This window comes from Sus scrofa, chromosome 4, assembly GCF_000003025.6.
Source record: "Sus scrofa isolate TJ Tabasco breed Duroc chromosome 4, Sscrofa11.1, whole genome shotgun sequence".
NCBI lineage: Eukaryota > Metazoa > Chordata > Mammalia > Artiodactyla > Suidae > Sus > Sus scrofa.
Window position 1 is genome coordinate 127,289,903 of NC_010446.5, and position 20,044 is coordinate 127,309,946.

General features: G+C 43.4%; 2 protein-coding genes across 5 annotated transcripts in view; both read left to right on the forward strand.

The window, feature by feature from the left end:
- Positions 36–13,163, forward strand: LOC100523492 (guanylate-binding protein 5). Of its 4 annotated transcripts, none has more exons than XR_002343638.1 (11): positions 36–249; positions 3,661–3,869; positions 4,685–4,812; positions 5,979–6,088; positions 6,335–6,531; positions 6,901–7,143; positions 8,178–8,458; positions 9,944–10,156; positions 10,922–11,024; positions 11,301–11,487; positions 12,881–13,163. XR_002343638.1 is itself a non-coding variant. In XM_013997408.2 (11 exons), exons 2-11 carry the CDS (start codon positions 3,680–3,682, stop codon positions 12,992–12,994), a joined length of 1,761 nt encoding a protein of 586 aa, XP_013852862.2. In that variant the 5' UTR covers positions 112–249; positions 3,661–3,679; the 3' UTR covers positions 12,995–13,163. The 4 variants fall into 4 exon arrangements, 3 of the variants coding, with proteins under 3 accessions (XP_013852862.2, XP_020945979.1, XP_020945978.1); XM_013997408.2 differs by having other exon boundaries at positions 112–249; positions 11,306–11,487; XM_021090320.1 differs by having other exon boundaries at positions 138–249; positions 3,623–3,869; positions 11,306–11,487.
- The window catches only part of LOC100523668 (guanylate-binding protein 2-like), a 55,652-nt gene continuing 35,731 nt past the window's right edge, over positions 124–20,044 (forward strand). The window contains exon 1 of the mRNA XM_021090315.1: positions 124–249. The gene's annotated coding sequence lies outside the window, so the exon portion shown is untranslated. The remainder of the gene's footprint in view (positions 250–20,044) is intronic.

A 20,044-nucleotide genomic window follows, 5' to 3' on the forward strand; every position in this document is an offset into this window, starting at 1 on the left:
GTTTCCTGTAGTGACGTTGTTTCAAAAACACTTCCACTTTTGGTTTTGTTTTGTATTCTAATCCTCTGCCTTGTGGAAGGCAGCTCAGTGGAGAGAAAGGAAATTCCCAGGACAGGCTTTTTTTTTCTTTAAAGTATATCAGAAAAACACAGCTAAACTAAGGGACAGCGTTACAGGTCTCACCAAGTTGTCATGAGGCAGCTTCCTCCCTTGGTCTAAAAGATCTCTGCTACTGACCTTACAGTTAAGGTAAGAGTGGGGCATGGGTGGGAAAACGTTTGCTGGGCTCAGGACGCCTTACAGAGTGTGTAATCGTGACCTCAGGAAGCTGAGCTGGATGGGAACAGTCAGACCTCGTTAAAGGCTAACTTTTGGTGCCGTCAGACAGGAAGCAGGATCCATGAAATGCCAGTTCCTTTGCTCATGGTGAACTAGACACAGGCACGCGTGGGGACAAAGAGCATTAAGGGTCTTCACACCGTTTTTCTTCCTTTACCGCCTTATGATCCATGGGGACCTGGGCTGCCACTTCAGCTACCTTTGTCTTTGACAAATCTGATTAAGATCCTTCAAACTGCAGCCTTACCTTTTCAAGAACGATGATTGTACCATGTTCATGAGAAAGAGCACTGAGTGAGATGAAAGGTAAAGGGCTTGCTTACAGTGTTAAGGGCAGAAAGAAAGAAGGAAAATTGACATCCACAGTGGACAATGAAGAAATGTCATAGAAATGACTACATATCAAAGTGCCCGTGGTGGCACATCGGTAGCAAACCTGACTCTCCTTGGGATGCAAGTTCGGTCCCTGGCCTTGTTCGGTGGGTTAAGGATCCAGCATTGCTGTGGCTGCGGTGCAGGCCAGCAGCTACAGCTCCGATTCAACCTCCAGCCTGGGAACGTCCATATGCTGCAGGTGCGCCCTAAAAAAGACCAAAAAAAAGCCATATATCTTAGTCATAGGCCTGTACTTTGTTTGAAGATGGATTTCCCCCTTTAGAAAGAATCCTGAATAGTAACCAGATTTGATTTCTTGGCGCCCACTCATTCCTTACAGCCTCTTATGTGGTCTTTGTTCTCATGACTCTACTGACTTTACTCTTACAAATCACTTAACACAACGCTTGTCCTCTTGACCGCTCAATACTCTCTGATAATTTCGTTTACTCCGTGGAGCTCTCTTCTCCTTTGAAGGTCTTATTACAGCGCACACTTCACAAAATCCCTGGTTTGAATTGCATTTTCCTCCTTCATACGAGCTTTTTCCTTCCCTTGCAATCTCAAACCATAAAAGACACAAAGTGAAAGCAACCAACGATAACAAAAATAACACAAAACCCATCTAGGATTTTATGGCTGAAAACAGAGGGTTGTTTTGTTTCTGTTTTGGTTTTCCTAGAAACTCTATCAGTAGCCCTTTTGAGCCTCTTTGCCTATATTTCTTGGCATTTTCCTTATTTACATATTTTTACAGCTCTCGCTCTCCTTTCGGCTAGCAGTTATACAGATATAAAGAAATATTTAGTCACTTCCTTTTTTTGAAGATGAGCTGAGGGCGTTAAGTGGAATGCCAGAGTCACTCAGATAGCCAGGTGCAGGTCTGAGATTAGAAATCACAGCCAAGGGAGTTCCCCTTGTGCCTCAGTGGGAATGAACCCACCTAGTATCCATGAGGATGTGGGTTCAAGCCCTGGCCTCACTCAGTGGGTTAAGGATCTGGTGTTGCCGTGAGCTGTGGTGTAAGTTGCAGACACGGCTTGGATCTGGCATGGCTGTGGCTGCGGTGTAGCCGGCAGCTGTCGTTCCGATTCAACCCCTAGCCTGGGAACGTCCATATGCCGTGGGTGCAGCCCTAAAAAGACAAAAAGAAAAAAAAGAAATCAAAGCCGAAACGTGTATTGTGTGTATATGCTGATGCAATCTTGCTTCGTTTCTATTTACAACAGGTTATGGGGCTCTAGCAGAGTTTTGGAGAATGCATCTCAGAGCATACATTACTGATTTATGATGGCAGAGCAATAGTTAGGTATAAGGCTCAAACTCATGGACTCCGCAAAGAGGTTTTAGAGACTGAGCTGCCCTAAAAGTATGAAAGATGTTACCAAGATGACATCTGGGGACAATCTGTATAACACTTGCATTAATATAGATGCAGAGCACTAGTATTACTCATTAAGGGGTCTGAAAATTCAGACAAATCCTTTTCCTTTCCCATTCGTGACATCATTCCAAAGCAAAAGAGCTGGTGAGGTCCCAGCCTCTGCAAAGAGATACAGATTGTGTGCCTTCCGTTCTTCTAGCTAATTGCTGTGGACCGTTACTGCCGAGTCCCCATATCTCTCTAATCGAAAAAGGATTATGACTCCTGCTACACACAAATCAGAGGCAAGAACTCAATCACCAGAGGATGCGAGTATTGCATTGGAAGTGCATTAGCATGGTGCCACCCATTTGCAGTGGATCTCCTAACTGCGGCCAGGCACTTTCTCTTTTCTCTGTCCCCTGGTTAATCTCTGGGGCATGGGCTATGAAGGAACATGGAGAGTGGCCCTTATAATTTGGAAAAAAGCAACTTTTATAGGTAGCTAACAAAGGAATCCGGATATTTGCACTGCAAGATTTCAGGGTTTTTTTTTTTAAAGGCAAGCGGATGTGGATTTTTAGCTTCTGTTGTAAATGCCTCTAAAATGGAAGAAAATTGTTCTTTATGATAAGGCAAGGCAGAAAAGCAAGCATTTGTTTAAAGCTCAGATAGCTTAAAAATGTTTTATCAGGGGTTCTTTAGGGTAAAGGAATTGATGTCCAGAAATCAGAAAATAAATGGTTAAGTATTATTTAAGAAAGTATTGTCACTCACTTTCTCAATCATAAAATGACCACTTACTAAGGTTTTGACTGAAAAACACACATTAAAAGCTATACAAAGAATTCTTTAAAAGTAAAGCTTTAAGGGAGTTCCCAATGTGGCTCAGCAGTAACGAACTCAACCAGTATCCACGAGGATGCAGGTTCGATCCCTGGCCTTGCCCAGTGGGTTAAGGATCCCATGTTGCTGTGAGCTGTGGTGTAGACCAGTAGCTACAGCTCCAATTAGACCCCTAGCCTGAGAACTTCCACATGCCGCTGGGGTGGCCATTAAAAAAAAAAAGTAAAACTTTAAGAAGTGAACAACCACTATGTGTTCGGTACTGCTACACAATGACCTGGCAGGATTTAGCATAACATGTTTTGACTGGACAGATCCCTAAATTAGAGAAATGCAGGTTGATACCAGGTGAAAGCAAGACGTTTAATATAACCACCAGTGACCACAAAGACTCAGTCTGGGGATTCAGGAAGGTAAAAAGCAAGAAACATGAGCAAGAGCCAAACACCAGTGGAGAAGAGTCAGACACAAACCAGCAGTAGGTTAGACTCAGAAAACGGTTTTCCACATTCCCGCGAGACATTCAGGAGCCAGTGGGGTGGCCTGTGTAGGATGCTGGGACGCCGGGCACTATTTCACTATGACTCCCTTTACTGTCTTCTTTTGGTGGTTGTTTAATTTCTTCAGAAACACAGGCCATGCCAGGAAAGAGCATATCTGCAAGTTGAGGAAGCAACATGATTTTTTCTCTGCTTAAAGTCTAGAAATTCCAGTCTATCCCACCTCTTCCCCTGCAGATCAGAGGACACCCTAGACATGGCCTCAGGGGTGCACATGCCCGAACCACAGTGCCTCATTGAGAACATCAATGGGCGACTGGCGGTGAACCCGAAAGCGCTGAAGCTCCTGTCTGCCATCAAGCAGCCCCTGGTGGTGGTGGCTATCGTGGGCCTGTACCGCACAGGCAAATCCTACCTGATGAACAAGCTGGCTGGGAAGAACAAGGGTGAGTGGCCCCAGCAAACCGGGCTGAGCCCCTGCTGGGCACCCGCACTCCCAGCAGGCAGGACCGTGAGGCCGGGAGAGGATGTCAGAGACGAGGAGGAATATCGAAAGCTGATGTATGGGTCACAGCTGGGAGGTAAAAAGGAGAGGTCTGTTTCTGACACAGCACCTCTTTTTTTCCCCTTAGGATCTCCTTGAGAAAAAAAATCATACTGTTTTTCCATTACAAGGAGTAAGACATTAATGAAATAACTTCTACATATGAAACTCTAAATGATTAAAATTGTCGTGGCATTAATGTTCTTGTTCAAAAAAACAAGATGTTGCTATGATTTATCTCAAAGAGAATTCTATGTTTTCCTCTAGGAGTTTATAACTCCTGGCGTTACATTTAGGTCTTTAATCCAATTTGAGTGGGATGGGTGGGGAATTTGGGGTTGGGAGATGCAAACGCTCACATTTAGGGATGGATAAGCAATGAGGTCCTACTGAACAGCACAGGAAACTATCTCCAGTCTCGTGGGATCGAATATGCACATTTACATGAATGACTGGGTCACCACGCTCTCCAGCAGAAGTTGGTGCAACACTTTAAATCTACTTTAACCTTGAAAAATTATGAATAAAAACTACATCAAATGTCCGCCCTTTGGTGCGTGGCATTCCTGCCATCTCATGCCTCTGCTGGAACTCAGATCGGCACAGGGTTGTCCTTTCTGCCGTCTCCTCATCGTGCTTTCCCTAAACCACAGTCCACCGCCAAGGGCAGCTCCCATTCCCGATCCCTCTGTTTCAGCCTCTCCTCTCCCCCCGCAGGCTTCTCTGTGGGCTCCACGGTGCAGTCTCACACAAAGGGCATCTGGATGTGGTGCGTGCCTCACCCCAGGAAGCCAGACCACACCCTGGTCCTTCTGGACACCGAGGGACTCGGGGATGTGGAGAAGGTAACAGGATGCTTTTTTCCCCCCAAGGATGCTTTTTAATCAACTTCCTCGTCTCTGAACAGTTTTTACAGAGGGTATTTTTTTTTTAATACTTCCACTTGATCAGGGTATAACTTTCTTTCCCCTTTCTATTTTTAATGGTCCAAGTTTGGAAACCTGAAAAAAAAAATATGTGCAAACTAGAAGCGTAGCTAGGAGACTGTGCTAATGTGGAAACAGGCAGCTCACCAAACCGCAGAAAGATGGGACAAACAACATCGCTGTCAGCAATGTGACCTGGCAGGGGACAGAGATCAGCAATGTGATCTGGGGCAGCGGGACTTGAGTCCAAACCAGGCCCTGGCACTGGGCACTCGCTGTGACTTTAATAAAAGCAAGAATAAGTCTCCCTAGATCTTCTGATTCCCCTTTGGTTTCATCCATTTCACCATCTGAGCAGGAGATACATGAGACTTTATCACTTGCAGGCTGGTGAGTGTCCAACCACTAGCCCACTGGGGAAAAATAAAGCCTAGATTTGCAGCACTTGTAAGTCTTCTAGGTACTCGCATCACAGCTGACTCCAAGCCATCCAGGGAAGCACCACACTCAGCGTGCGGAGAAGATGTGCATGAGCAGCTCTTGTGAGCCAAGGGGCGCGGGCTCGAGCACAAAACTGGATCTTCCCCCTGTGTTTTGTGTCTTCACTGTGCTTTTAATTTACTGCAATTCAAAATGGTCTAACCCATTTTGCCTTCGTTTCCTCATCTCTAACATGGAAACAGTAGTTCACAAGTCAGCATTGTTCAGGATATTCGATAAGATCAGTAGTGTGAACGGCACTGGGTATAAAAGCTACTCGATAAAACAGATGTGTGCATTATGTATGCAGGCCAAGTGTATTTTGCACAATTGAAAATTCTGATTTTAAATACTCTGGCTACTCCCACTAATTTTGACTATCAATTTGCAAATCCCCAACCCGTTATAAGAGGGATTGATGAGTTAACAATATATGGTTTTGTGTAAAGTTATCAACGCAAAAGACAGAACTAGTCCAAGTTCACGTGTTCCTCACACCCATTTTTGGTTCTCTTGTCTAGGACTTATAGGTCAGGGGTCAATTTTTAATAACTGCTCGTCTGGGAATGCCATGAGACATGACTGAAATGTGTTCTGACTACTAGGGCGACAAGAAAAATGACACCCAGATCTTTGTGCTGGCACTGTTACTGAGCAGTACCTTTGTATACAACACCATGAACAAAATTGACCAGAGGGCAATCGACCTCTTGCAGTATCCTTTGGAGATGCAGGGTGGTACCAAAGCCAGAGGGGGCACCCCTGTTCACCTGCCATGTTCATGAATCTTTGTGAATCCAACACAGAAATGAAAGCATCGTAAGCACTAAAAGGACAGGAAAGAGTCTTTGTAGTTATAAGGAAACGCGGACCTGGTTCCAACACAATGGATGTGAAGGGTGGAAAGACAGGGAATTAAGCAGGGCTTCGGTTCAGTTCTGTTTCCTTAAGTGCATCCCAGCTACGTGGCAGAACTAGCCACATGGCTCCAAACAGTATCCTCAACTGATGCTGACGAGGTGTCGGGTCCAGAGGACTCTGTGAGCAACTGTCCAGACTTAGTGTGGACTCTGAGAGATTTCTTCCTTGACCTGGAAGTAAATGGACACCCCATCACAACAGATGAATATCTGGAGAATTCGCTGAGGCCAAAGCCAGGTAACAGGGCCTTCAGCTTTGGAAAGAGGGAGAAACATTAACACAAACAGTATCTCTTCTGTGTTTCTGGCTAAACTGGTAGCTCCCTACCTGTACTCACCTGACTAAACTACCACAAAAATACTTGATACTATTAATTTACAGTGAACTAATAGATTTCATATTAACTTGTAGTATTCCCCTGGTCTTGGAGCAAGTTACTTTTCCCTCTTCCGTTCCCTGTCTGATTACCTTTCACCTTTTCGCTTGGGGTTTGCGAAGATGTCGTAAAATAAATGACATCAGCTAAGAAGGCACATTCGTTTGTGGGAAATACATTGAAATAAATGTTAATCCTATACTAAATCAATCCTGTTTTTCCTTCCTCAGGGGCTGATAAAAGTCTTCAGAATTTTAATTTGCCCCGTCAGTGTATACAGAAATTCTTTCCCACAAAGAAATGCTTTATTTTTGACTCCCCCACTCATCGGAAGAAGCTTGCCCAGCTTGAGACGCTACATGATGATGACTTGGAACCGGACTTTGTACAACAAGTGGCGGAATTCTGTTCCTACATCTTCAGCCACTCCAAATCTAAAACTCTTCCAGAAGGCAGCAAGGCCAATGGGTCCCGTGAGTACCTTCTTAGGGATTCTCCTGCAGTCCAAACTAGAGGCTGGGGACTCTGCTGTAATTTTCTCCTTGCACTGCCAACGATGCAAATGCATAGGCAGCCCCTGCCAAGAAAGCATATGTATCATATGTATCCAATTCCAGTGAGTACCAAAAATATTTCTAGGCTTTTTTCGTCATGCCTGCAAAGCACAATAAAGGAGGGAGATAACCTGAGGAAAAGGTCAAGTTGAAAATGTCCTTTCTATACATGGTCCACTGTTGAAGTAACTAACCCACATGGGTCAGAAATACTTGTTCCGCCCATACAGCGGGTGTGTGCCATGTGTCCCGGGTTTAGTTAGGCAGAAGATAAGGAAGACACATACATTCTCCATAGAAATGGGACATCCTGGTACAAAGACGAAACAACCAGACACCCAAGTTGTCTAGAACTCTTAAAGAAATCAAAGCAGACGTCTCGGTCCAGCTATTCCCAAACATGTCGTGGAACCTGGTGAACGATCACCGCACTCTAGAGGGAAGTTGGGGGCATAAAAAATGTGTAAAGGACAAGGAAGTCCAACAGAAAGTTTCAACAAGGAGTCAGCTGACGTGGTCTCCTTTGCCACCTTTGTGCTGTTGCTGATGAAGGTAACACGCGTACCGGCTTCACACGTGGAAGGGGAGGAGAGAAGGGACTGGGAAGGGAACAGAAACCTGAGGAAGAGAAAAAGAAAGCAAAGAGTCAAGAGGCAAAAGGCCTCCAGGGTTCCAACCAGATGACTGCCCACAGCGTCATACAACCGTCCCCTCCTTTCTCCGTAAGAAAACGGTGACACGTGGTTGATCACGTGCATCTCGCATGTTCCACTGGAACACGTTCTTTTCTCAAAGGATGAAAGATCTGCCTTCATGGTCACGTAATTTCCCAGAGGAGCCTCCTCGGGGCCCTTGAACGCTGGGTAGAAGGCTTAACCCTCTCTGAATTACTCAGTTCAGAGTATGTCCTTTTTCCCCTGCAATTAATTCAAGCCTTCCTTCCTCCTGCGAAGATCTAGAGAGAGTGGTGCTGACCTACGTGAAAGCCATCAGCAGTGGGGACCTGCCCTGTGTGGAGAACACAGTCCTGGCCTTGGCGCAGGTTAAGAACTCGGCTGCAATGAAAACGGCCATTGCCCACTATGACCAGCTGATGGGCCAGAATCTGCACCTGCCCACAGAGACCCTGCAGGAGCTGCTGGACCTGCACAGGATCTGTAAGAAAGTGGCCATCGAAGTATTCGTAATGAATTCTTTCAAGGATGTGGACCACGGGTTCCAGAAAAAATTAGAGGTAATTGATGTTTTTTCCCCTATAGTTCATGGGGCTTAGGGTCAATGCAAGGCAAAGCATTACTACGAAAGGCAAAAGGAGGACTTAAGGAAAGCAATTCTTGGGGTTCCCGTTGTGGCACAGTGGGTTAAGGATCTGGTGTTGTCTCTGAGGTGACATGGGCTCTATCCCTGGCCCAGCACAGTGGGTTAAAGATCCAGCGTTGCCGCAGCTGTGATGTAGGTTGTACCTGCAGCTCAGATTTGATCCCTGGACCAGAACTTCCATATGTCTTGGGTGTGGCTGAAAAAGAAAAAAGAAAGGCAATTCTTACTAGACTGAAAGATAGTGACTGTCACTTATGGGATCAAGATATCACTATTATTCTGAACATAAACGAACAAAAAAACAAGCAGATAAACATAAAACTACTCTGGACCCTATAGATTCTGAAGCTTTCACACACAGACAACTCACCTCACTATGTCACATCCATGGACAAATTTTTTTTAAGCAATCTTATTCCTTTAAAAATTGTATCCATAAAGTACTAATGAACTTTCCTTTATTTCAATCAACCATACAGAATTGCCAAATGGACCTATTAAAAGATTATGCCCCCAGGTTTAAGAGCATACACTCATTACACTGGCCAATGATCCATTCTACCTCCTTACTGGGAATCCCAGGCCTAGTATAATACGGACATTCAGATGGCTGTAAAACAGCAGGTTGCATTTAAGATTAGGGCAAGAGGAGTGCCCCTTACGGCTCAGCAGATACTAAGAACCCGACTGGTATCCATGAGGATGTGGATTCAATTCCTGTCCTCGCTCAGTGGGTTAAGGATCCAGAGTTGCCCCAGCTGTGGTGTGGGCCGGCAGCTGCAGCTCAGATTTGACCCCTAGCCTGGGAATTTCCATATGGCACAGGTGTGTCCCCAAAAAGAAAAAACAACCAAACAAAACTGATATTGGCATTCCTGCTGTGGCTCAGCTGTAATGAACCTGACTAGTACCCCTGAGGATGCAGGTTTGATCCCTGGCCTTGCTCAGTGGGTTAAGTATCCATCATAGCTGTGAGCTGTGGTGCAGGCTGCAGACTCAGCTTGGATCTGGCATTGCTGTGGTTGTGGTATAGGCGGGCAATTGCAGCTCTGATTCAACCCTTACTCTGAGAACTTCCACATGCCATAGGAGCGGCCCTAAAACAAAATAATAATAATAAAATTAGGGCAAGAGATGACAGATCTGCAGTCAGAAGATCACATCTAAAGCAGAAAAGGCGAAAGAAAGTGGTTTCAGGAAATTTCAAACCCAAAAGTCAAGTCATTTTTCTACAGTGTTTCACCCTTGGAACTTTTGTAGGTTTGGTGGGGAGGCTAGAGTCTTGAATGCGGCCCTCACTTTTCCAGAAACACATGCGGAAAAATTTGTTTTGTGAATCAGTTCTAGAAATACTGCTGTGCTGCTAACACCTTTTCCACTGGTCTTTGTCCCTGTGAAGACCCTGCTAGAAGCCAAACAGAATGAACTTCATGAAAGGAACTTGAAGACATCACTAGACCGTTGCTCATCTTTACTTCAGGTTATTTTTGAACCTCTAGAAGAAGAAGTGAAACAGGGGTTTTATTCAATACCAGGGGGGCATCGTCTCTTCATGCAGAGGAGAGAAGAGCTGAAGGCAGTGTACTATCAGGTGCCCTGGAAAGGGCTACAGGTACACCTAGTTTATGCTTTAATTAGGGGGCACTGTTGGGGGTCTTCTTCCAGAAATCAATGATCATAGATAGGAAGGAGTGCTGGGGGAGTAAACTGAACGACCGCCGTAATCGCCAGACTTCCGTAGCAGTCATCAACATGCCTGGCAGCAAAGGGGTTGGGTTTTTTTTTGGCTACACAGGATAGAATCCCCATAATTGCCCTAACTGAAGAAAATCATTCATTGGCTCACATAAAAGTAAAATGTTTATATTTAGTTGTAAGAACGGATATGGTCAAGAGTTTATTATAATAGTCGATTGCAAGTATCAATATAATCAGTTTTCCCGTTTCTTTCTTTGTCTTTCCAACCCTCACTCCAGCTTTCTGTACTGTTTTCCTACCCACTGGCTTCCTTCTCAGGCAGGCTCAGCTCAGGTGGCAGCAAAGATGACACCAAGAGTTCCTAGATTTTGTCTTTTGTGCCCTCGGTCTCACAAAAGAGAAAAGCATCTTTCCAGGTTCCACATCAGTCTTTAAAACACCTGACTTGCAGTATTTTCTCACCTGTACCCACATCTTTTGCATCACGTGGCCTTGGGTATTCTCATAGGCCAGCCCTAAGCCTGTGCCCACCTCTTGACAGGAGAGGTTTGATTGACAGCTCCCCTCAATATAGGCTGAGCACTTCCAGGGAGGAAAAGATGCTGGGAAGAAAAGAAATGAAGAGATTTTCAGTATTTCTAACCACTTCCCACCTCTTACCACACTTTGGGGGTTTCAGGCTGAAGAAGCTCTGCGGAAATATTTACAGTCCAAGGAGTCTATGAATGTTACGATTTTCCAGACAGATCTGGCTCTCACACAAAGGGAGAAGGAGATGGAAGGTAAGGCGAAAATGGAAAAGATGCAAGACAGAAACGCTACCCATCGTAGATTAAATTGGCCTGGTTTGCCTGGGATCATTAAACTAGAGCAAGAACAGCAAAGATGTGCCATTCTTAGCTCCTCAGTCCATCTATGAATATGGCATATACCGTCAGCTACAATGATGACTACCTGGACAGAAGGATGGTACTATACAGTAGCACCAATAACAAATGCGAGTGGGAGGGAGAAGGATGGGTACTTTCATTCTAGAGAGGTTTGTCCTTTTCTTCTAGCTCAGAGGCACGTTTGCAAGCAGAGGCTGTAAACTTTAAGGTACAAGTGTTAGCAGCCATCCTAACACAGCAACACCAAATGATGGAGCAGCGGCAAAGATTCTATCAGGAACAAGTGAGACGAATGGAAATAAACAGACTGCACCAGCAGGTATTGCAACAGAGAGCCCAGGAACGTTATCTCCAGGTATTCATCAATTATTTCATCTCTGGGTTTTTCTCCTATCTCTCCTCTCTGTATTGATGACAACACAGAACAGGAAGCATAATACTGTGGCTCAGGATAAGGAATGCTTTGTTTCTGCAAACCTAGTCTGAATCTGGAATCAGACAACCCGGGTAAGAATCCCAGCTCCATCTCTCACTAAAGCTACTGTTTGGAGATGGCCATAATAACTACTTTATAGGGCTATTTCGATACTTCAGTGACTCAATATTTGTATTTAGAATGGTGCTGGGCACAGCATAAGTACTGTAATTTGTTAAGCAAAATCCAAGGACATTTCTAACCCACAGTAATTATAGTCTTTTTCGTCCTCTTGTTACTTGCTCTAGATAGGCTTTTCCTTTGGCCGCTTTGTCAATTTGTTAAATTAAAGCCGGACATCTCACTGTGTCTATACCCCTGTACTTGCCTTAATTGCCCCTGGTTCTGAAGGCCTTTAACTTGCAGAGTTTGTTCCGTCCAGTCCAATCAGTTAGTAGTTCCTATTTACCAAGCCCTGTACAAAGCACTTTCCATGCAACCTCTCATCAAATCTGTTCACTGTGAAGCAGAACTATCATGTCCCTATTTTTCTGATTAGAAACATTAGGTTCCAAAGAGATAATTAAATGCCAATATTACGCAGCCTAGCAAGTCATCAAAACCAGGAAGTTACCAAAACCACCTTCCCAGTGAGTGGGTTCTACAGTGCATGTGCTTCCGCACACCTAGTGTGAAATTCTCGTGTGCACACCCTTAGGACACCAAGAGCACCCCTCCCCCCAGGGCAGCCCATCTACCATGTTTTCCAGGAAGGTACTGCTCCGACAATTTTGAGATTTCAGACCTGCACTGGAGCAGAGTAATTTCAACCTGGGGTTCTTAATCTCCTCACTCTTTCCTTCTGCTTTTGCCCCATGACTGTGGAAGCTTGGAACAAAGTCCCTTATCTGAGGTTCACACTCCTTGCCAGATTGTAGATATCACCTAGACACCCAGTTGTGGTATCAGCCTTTCCCTATAAAATTAGATCTGGCATTCCTCTGTGAAAAACTGAGACCCGAAGCCAAGGTGGGACTCAGGATGCCTAAGGGAAAAGGGTGAAGGAGCCTGGGGATGAAATTCTTAGGACCTCTGTAACCCAGGGATTGAGAGATGATGTTGTTTCTGCAGCCCGAGAAAGGGAATTACACAAGTAGGCAACCCAGAATGAGAGGAAAAACAGACACAAATGGAAAGGATGGGTTCGGGGACAGCCTTTTGTTACTGACAGGTTAGAATAAGTAAGACAAAGTCAATGATTTGGGCTCTTCCCAACAATGACTTGGATATTACTTTACTCTAAAGCCGTTTGGTTTTCTCTACCACTCTTTAGGAAGAAGCTAAAAGGATCCAGGAGAGAGCCCAAGCTGAGAACAAGAGACTTCAAGATGAGCTCGAGCATCTGCAGATAAATGACTCGAATGATGATAAATGTATCATACTTTAAAGAGCTAAACACAAAAACTTCCCTTTCTTGTTCACTTTCCCTGAAGACACAAGGGAACACGAAACTGTAAAACCTGAGACAATCACTATTTGAATAAACTTCACAATAATTATATTGAACTTACATGTGGAATCTAAAAAAAGGATGCAATGAACCTCTTTGCAGAACAGATACTGACTCACAAACTTTGAAAAACTTACGGTTGCCAAATGAGACAGGTTTGGGGATGGGGGGATGTGCTGGGGGTTTGAGATGGAAATGCTATGATTTGGTTGTGATGATCACTGTACAACTATAAATGTAATAAAATTCATTGAGTAATGAAAAAAGATACAAAGTAGCTGAATGGATACAAAAACAAGAGCCATGTATATGCTGCCCATAAGACACTCACTTCAGATAAATGACACACATAGGTTGAAAGTGAGAGAATGAGAAAGGTATTCTGTGCAAATGAAAAGCAGAAGAAAGCTAGGGTAGCATACTTACATCACTCAAAAAAGACTTTAATGAGTTCCCACTGCAGCTCAGTGGGTTAAGAATCCAACATAGTATCCATGAGGATGCAGGTTCAATCCCTGGCCTCGCTCAATGAGTTAAGGATCCAGCATTGCCACAAGCTGTGGTGTAGGTCACAGGTGTGGCTTGGATCATCCCTGGCCCTGCTCAGTATGGTAAGGATCCAGCATTGCCGTGAACTGTGGTGTAGGTCGCAGACATAGCTCGCATCTTGTGTTGCAGGGGCTGTGGCACAGGCCGGCAGGTGGAGCTCCAATTGGACCCCTAGTCTGGGAACTTCCACGTGCCATGAATGCAGTCCTAAAACAAGGGGGAAAAAATTCAACATCAAAAAACAAGCCAATTAAAAAATGGGCGAAAGATCTGAAAAGACATTTTTCCCAAGAAGACATATAAATGGTCAATGGGCTTGTGAGTAGATGTTCAACTTGGTTAATCATCAGAGAAAAGCAATTGAAAACCACAAGATATCACCTCACACTTTTCAGAATGGCTAGTATCAAAAACACCACAAATAACAAATATTGATGAGGATGTGGAAAAAAGGAAACCCTTATATGCTGTTGGTCAGAAGGTAAATTGATGCAGTCACTATGGAAAACTGTATGGACATTTCTCAAAAAACTAAAAACAGAACCATCATACGACCCAGCAATTCCACTCCTTGGTGTATATCTGAAACAAATGAAAATACCCATTGAAAAAGATACATGCACCACAACGTTCATAGCAGTGGTATTTACAATTGCCAATTGCCAAGATAGGAATAATACTCAGCAATAAAAAAAGAATGAAATTTTGCCATTTGCAATAGCATGGATGGACTGAGAGGGTATTATGCTATGTGTAATAAGTCAGAGAAATATACTACTGTATATCACTTATATGTGAAATCTTAAAAATAAAACCAACTAGTTAAGATAACAACAACAACAAAAGATCCTTGCATATATAAAGAACAAACGAATGGTTACCGTTGGGAAAAGGGAAGGGCAGAGGGGCAGAACAGAGGTAAGGGACTGAGAGGTCCACACTGCTATGTGCTAGATAAATAAGCTGCAGGACACAGAGAACAACACACGGACCACAGCCAATATTTTATAATAACTACAAATAGAACCTATCTTTTAATAATTGTGAATCACTGTCATACACAGGTAAAAAATACTGCACATCAATTATAACTCAATAATAAAAAATTTAATATGAAGTTCTATTTATACACTGCTTTATTCTATTACCTGTGAGACAAGTTTGCCATACTGAGAACCCAAAAAGTAAATCTCAACACCTAAATGTTAGTTTAGCACTTAGTGTTTACTCTGCTACAAAGAGCCAATTTCACAAAAATGTACTGGTGAAATTAGAAAAGGCTCTTGGGAGTTCCCGTCGTGGCGCAGTGGTTAACGAATCCGACTAGGAACCATGAGGTTGCGGGTTCGATCCCTGGCCTTGCTCGGTGGGTTAACGATCCGGCGTTGCCGTGAGCTGTGGTGTAGGTTGCAGACGCGGCTCGGATCCCGCGTTGCTGTGACTCTGGCGTAGGCTGGTGGCTACAGCTCCGATTCAACCCCTAGCCTGGGAACCTCCATATGCCGCGGGAGCGGCCCAAGAAATAGCAACAACAACAACAACAAAAAGACAAAAGACAAAAAAAAAAAAAAAAAAAAAAGAAAAAGAAAAGGCTCTTAATGTCTTCTCAATTCACTCAGAACACACTGGACATAGAAAGATAGCTCATCAACCAGAAAAACACACTATCCTAGCAAAACAGCTCCTAATTATATCCAGAAGACAACAGATATAGTAAAAAGATAATTATAATTCTCATTCTGTTGCTCAGGTGAATGGAACAAAATTTTAAAATGCATTGAAATGGTTCTTCTATATGCTTCAACTTCATACATGCTCACACCGAAATTCAATATGACAGGAAGTCCTCGAACAGAAGAAAAAAATCAAAGTTGAGATAAAATTTGTAGCACTGTCAACTTGAAGAAAATGCTACTTACGATTTGTTAATTTTAAATGTTCACTTTTGAATTTTTCTTTTTATCAGTTTATTTAAAATCTTAAAACCAGGGATTTGAGGCCAGATGGTGGAAGAGTAGGGGACGCGCTCATCCTCTCCCACAAACACAACAAAAAACACACATCTGCATGTTAAACGACTCACACAGAACAGCAACTAAACACTGGCAGAAGAACCTAAACCTCCAATAATGGCAAGAATCTCGTGACATAACTGGGTAAAACAAGAGAAAAGAGGAGCATGAGAGAAGGGAAATCAGGACAGGACTGGCACTCCTGAAAAGAAACCCACACCCTGGAAAGTCCTAATCGATGGAAAGATCAACCGAGTCAGAGGGATCTCCGGACACCGAGAAGAGCGCAGCAGTAGGTCTGAGATCTGAAAAGCAGAGAGCCGGACAGATCAGCTGAAGTACTGTCACAGTCACCAAAAGCTGAGAAGCTCGGGTGGGACTGGGCACGGAGACCACGGCTCTGGAGGTTAGTCCCGGGGAGTGGGCTGGGGTTGGCGGTGTGGAGACAGCCTGGGGATTAGGAAGCGGTGCACTGAGGGTGGAGGGAGCAATATGCTAAGGGCTGGGGAGTGGAAAGCCATGACAGGGGGATCCTGGGAGAAGATCTGGATCTGCAGGAGAGACAAGGCGCCAGTGTTGGGGAGGGGAGAGGAGGAGGGGCGGGCGCCATAGAACACTCCTTGCGCCCCAGAGAGCATGCTTGCCCGCCAGCTGGCAGAGAGCAGTGCTTCCCAGTGCCTCCCCGCTTCCCCTACCCCGGACAGGAGGCTGACCTGAGGCCACCTGCCATCCCAGAGGGCTGGCCTCACCACTCGCAGGAAGCCCACTACCTCTGGGACTTTCCCTGGCCTGGCCTGCCCGCCCTCTGGAGGGGCTACACTCTTGCAGAGCAGCACTCCCTGGAAGAGCTCCTGGGCCCAGAAATGCCAGGGCAAGCTCTGCCTGGCCACGGGAAGTCTGCCTCCATCGCAGGGCAATCCTGCCAGTTCTGGCTGCCCTGGGGAAGTGCTCCTTTGTCTCCCAGCAGCCTGGCTAGCCCCCCCTACCCTCAGGAGGTGCTGCACTCCTATGGAGCAGCTGCCCAGCACTGCTCGCCCTCTGGAAGAGCTCTGCGGCCCAGAAGCACTGGGGTAAGACTTGCCCGGCCATGGGAAGTCTGCCTCCATCATGGGGCAGTCCTGCCAGTCCTGTCTGTCCTGGGGAAGTGCTCCTTTGTCTCCCAGTGGCCCAGCTAGCCCCACCTGCCCTGCTGCCTCCAAGAAGACTGGCCAACACCGCCAGCCCTCAGGAAACACTCCACAGCAGTGCCAAGGCAAACCCTGCCCAGCCACAGGGAGTGTACCTCCATCAAGAAAAAGAAAATAACAAGCAAGATGAAAAAGCTCAGAAATCATTCCCAGTTAAACCAACAGGAGAACTCACCTAAAGCAGTCAACAATGAAACAGAACTCTGCAGTCAGACAGACGTGGAGTTCAAAAGGGAGACAGTGAAAATACTGAAGGAATTAAGAGAAGATATGAACAGTAATGCAGACTCCCTCAGAAAGGAACTAGAAAATATAAGGAGAAGCCAAGAAAAACTAGAACATTCATTTGCAGAGATACAAACTGAGCTAAAGGCAGTAAAAACCAGAATTAATAATGCAGAAGAATGAATTAGTAATGCAGAAGACAGACTAATGGAAATCGCCCAAATAGGACAGCAGACAGAAAACCAAACAAAACATGAGAGCAATATAAGAGACCTATGGGATAATATAAAGCGGGCCAATCTACACATAGTAGGAATTCCAGAAGGAGAAGAAAAAGATAAGGGGATGGAAAATATATTTGAAGAAATTATCACTGGAAACTTCCCAAATCAAAAGGATACTGATTTTAAGATACAGGAAGCACAGAGGGCCCCAAACAAGTTGAACCCAAACAGATCCACACCAAGACACATTATAATAAAAATGGCAAAAGTTGATAAAGAGAGGATCCTAAAGGCAGTAAGAGAAAAGCAAAATGTTACTTATAAGGGAACCCCCATAAGGTTATCAGCTGATTTCTCTACAGAAACTCTACAGGTCAGGAGGGAATGGCAAGAGATATTTAAAGTGCTAAAAGGAAAAAATATGCAACCTAGAATACTCTATCCAGCAAGAATATCATTTAAAATAGAAGGGGAAATAAAATTTTTTTCCAACAAACAAAAGCTAAAAGAATACAGCAATACAAAATGCATTCTAAAAGAAATATTGAAAGGGCTTCTCTAAATCAAAAAAAAAAAAAAAAAAAAGGAAGAACTAGGATGGAGGAAACCACAATCAGAGAGCAGTCACTCAAATAAGCCACAATACAGATCTAATCATGAAGATATTTAAAATAAAATTAAATTAAAAAGAAAAAAAGAGACATCAAAATCAAAAAATGTGGGCAAGGGAAGTAAGGAAGTAAATAGATTCTTTTTATAATTTTTTAAATTTTATTATGGTAATGAAGTGTGTGAACCTACAGGACTATCAGGCTAAAACACACAATTATAGGAAGGGGTTAACATACTTAAAAAATAGGGCAAGCACAAATCGAAACCAAACACTACATTCACAAAAAAAAAATGAAAACAGTCAAACAGAAAATCATCCAAACAAAAAAAGAAATGAAGAATGGAGAATCAAAGAATCAACTGGAACACGAGGTTTAAAATGGCAATAAATAATCATCTATCAAACATCACCTTAAATGTCAATGGAATGAATGCTCCAATCAAAAGACACAGAGTGGCTGATTGGATAAAAAAGCAAAAACCTTCAATCTGCTGTCTACAAGAAACTCACCTTAGGACAAAAGACACATATAGATTGAAAGTGAGGGGGTGGGAATAAATATTTCATGCCAATGGACATGACAGGAAAGCAGGAGTTGCAATACTCATATCAGATGAAATAGACTTTAAAACAAAGGCCATAAAGAAAGACAACGAAGGACAATAATGATTAAAGGATCCATTCAAGAAGAGGATATTACTATCATCAACATCTATGCCCCAAACCTAGGAGTACCCAGATACTATAACAAATATTAACAGACATAAAGGGAGAAATTGATGGGAATACAATCATAGTAGGAGACCTTAATACCCCCCTCACATCAATGGACAGATCCTCTAGACAGAAAACCAATAAAGCAACAGAGATCCTAAAGAAAACAATAGAAGAGTTAGACTCAATTGAGATCTTCAGGACACTAAGCGCAAAAAAAATCAGAATACACATTCTTCTCAAGTGTACATGGAACATTCTCAAGAATTGATCACATATTGGGGCACAAAGCTAACCTCAGCAAATTTAGGAGGATAGAAATTATTTCAAGTATCTTCTCTGAGCACAATGGTATGAAACTAGAAATCAACCATAGGAAAAGAAATGAGAAAAAACCTACATGGAGACTAAACAACATGCTACTAAAAAAACCAATGGGTCAATGAGGAAATCAAGAAGGAAATTAAACAATACCTCGAGACAAACAATAATGAAGGCACAACCACTCAAAATCTATGGGATGCCGCAAAAGCACTGCTCAGAGGGCAATTCATAGCAATACAGGCCTTCCTCAAAAAAGAAGAAAAATCACAAATTGACAACTTAACCCACCACCCAAATGAATTAGAAAAAGAACAAACAAAACCTAAAGTCAGCAGAAGGAAGGAAATCATAAAGATCAAAGAGGAAATCAATAATATAGAGATTCAAAAAACAATAGAGAAAATTAATAAAACCAAGAGCTGGTTCTTTGAAAAGGTAAACAAAATTGACAAACCCCTGGCTAGACTCACTAAGAAGAGGAGAGAAAGAACCCAAATAAACAAAATTAGAAATGAAGAAGGAGAAATCACAATGGATACTGCAGAAATACAAAAAACCATAAGAGAACACTATGAACAACTATATGCCAACAAATCTGACAATCTGGAAGAAATGGACAATTTTCTAGAATCTTACAGCCTGCCAAAACTGAATCAAGAAGAAATAGACCAACTGAATAGACTGATCACTAGAAATGAAATTGAATACATCATAAAAACGCTCTCTACAAATAAAAGCCCAGGACCAGATGGCTTCACAGGCGAAGTCTACCAAACATACAAAGAGGATCTGGTGCCCCTCCTCCTTAAACTTTTTCAAAAGGTTGAGGAAGAAGGAACACTCCCAAAGACATTCTATGATGCCACCAACACCCTCATTCCAAAACCAGACAAAGATACCACCAAAAAAGAAAACTATCGGCCAATATCATTGATGAATATATAGACGCAAAAATTCTCAACAAAATTTTAGCCAACTGAATCCAACAACATATCAAAAAGATCATACACCATGACCATGTGGGGTTCATCCCAGGTTCACAAGGATGGTTCAACATATGCAAATCAATCAACGTCATACACCACGTTAACAAAAGAAAAGTCAAAAACCATATGATCATCTCAATAGATGCAGAAAAA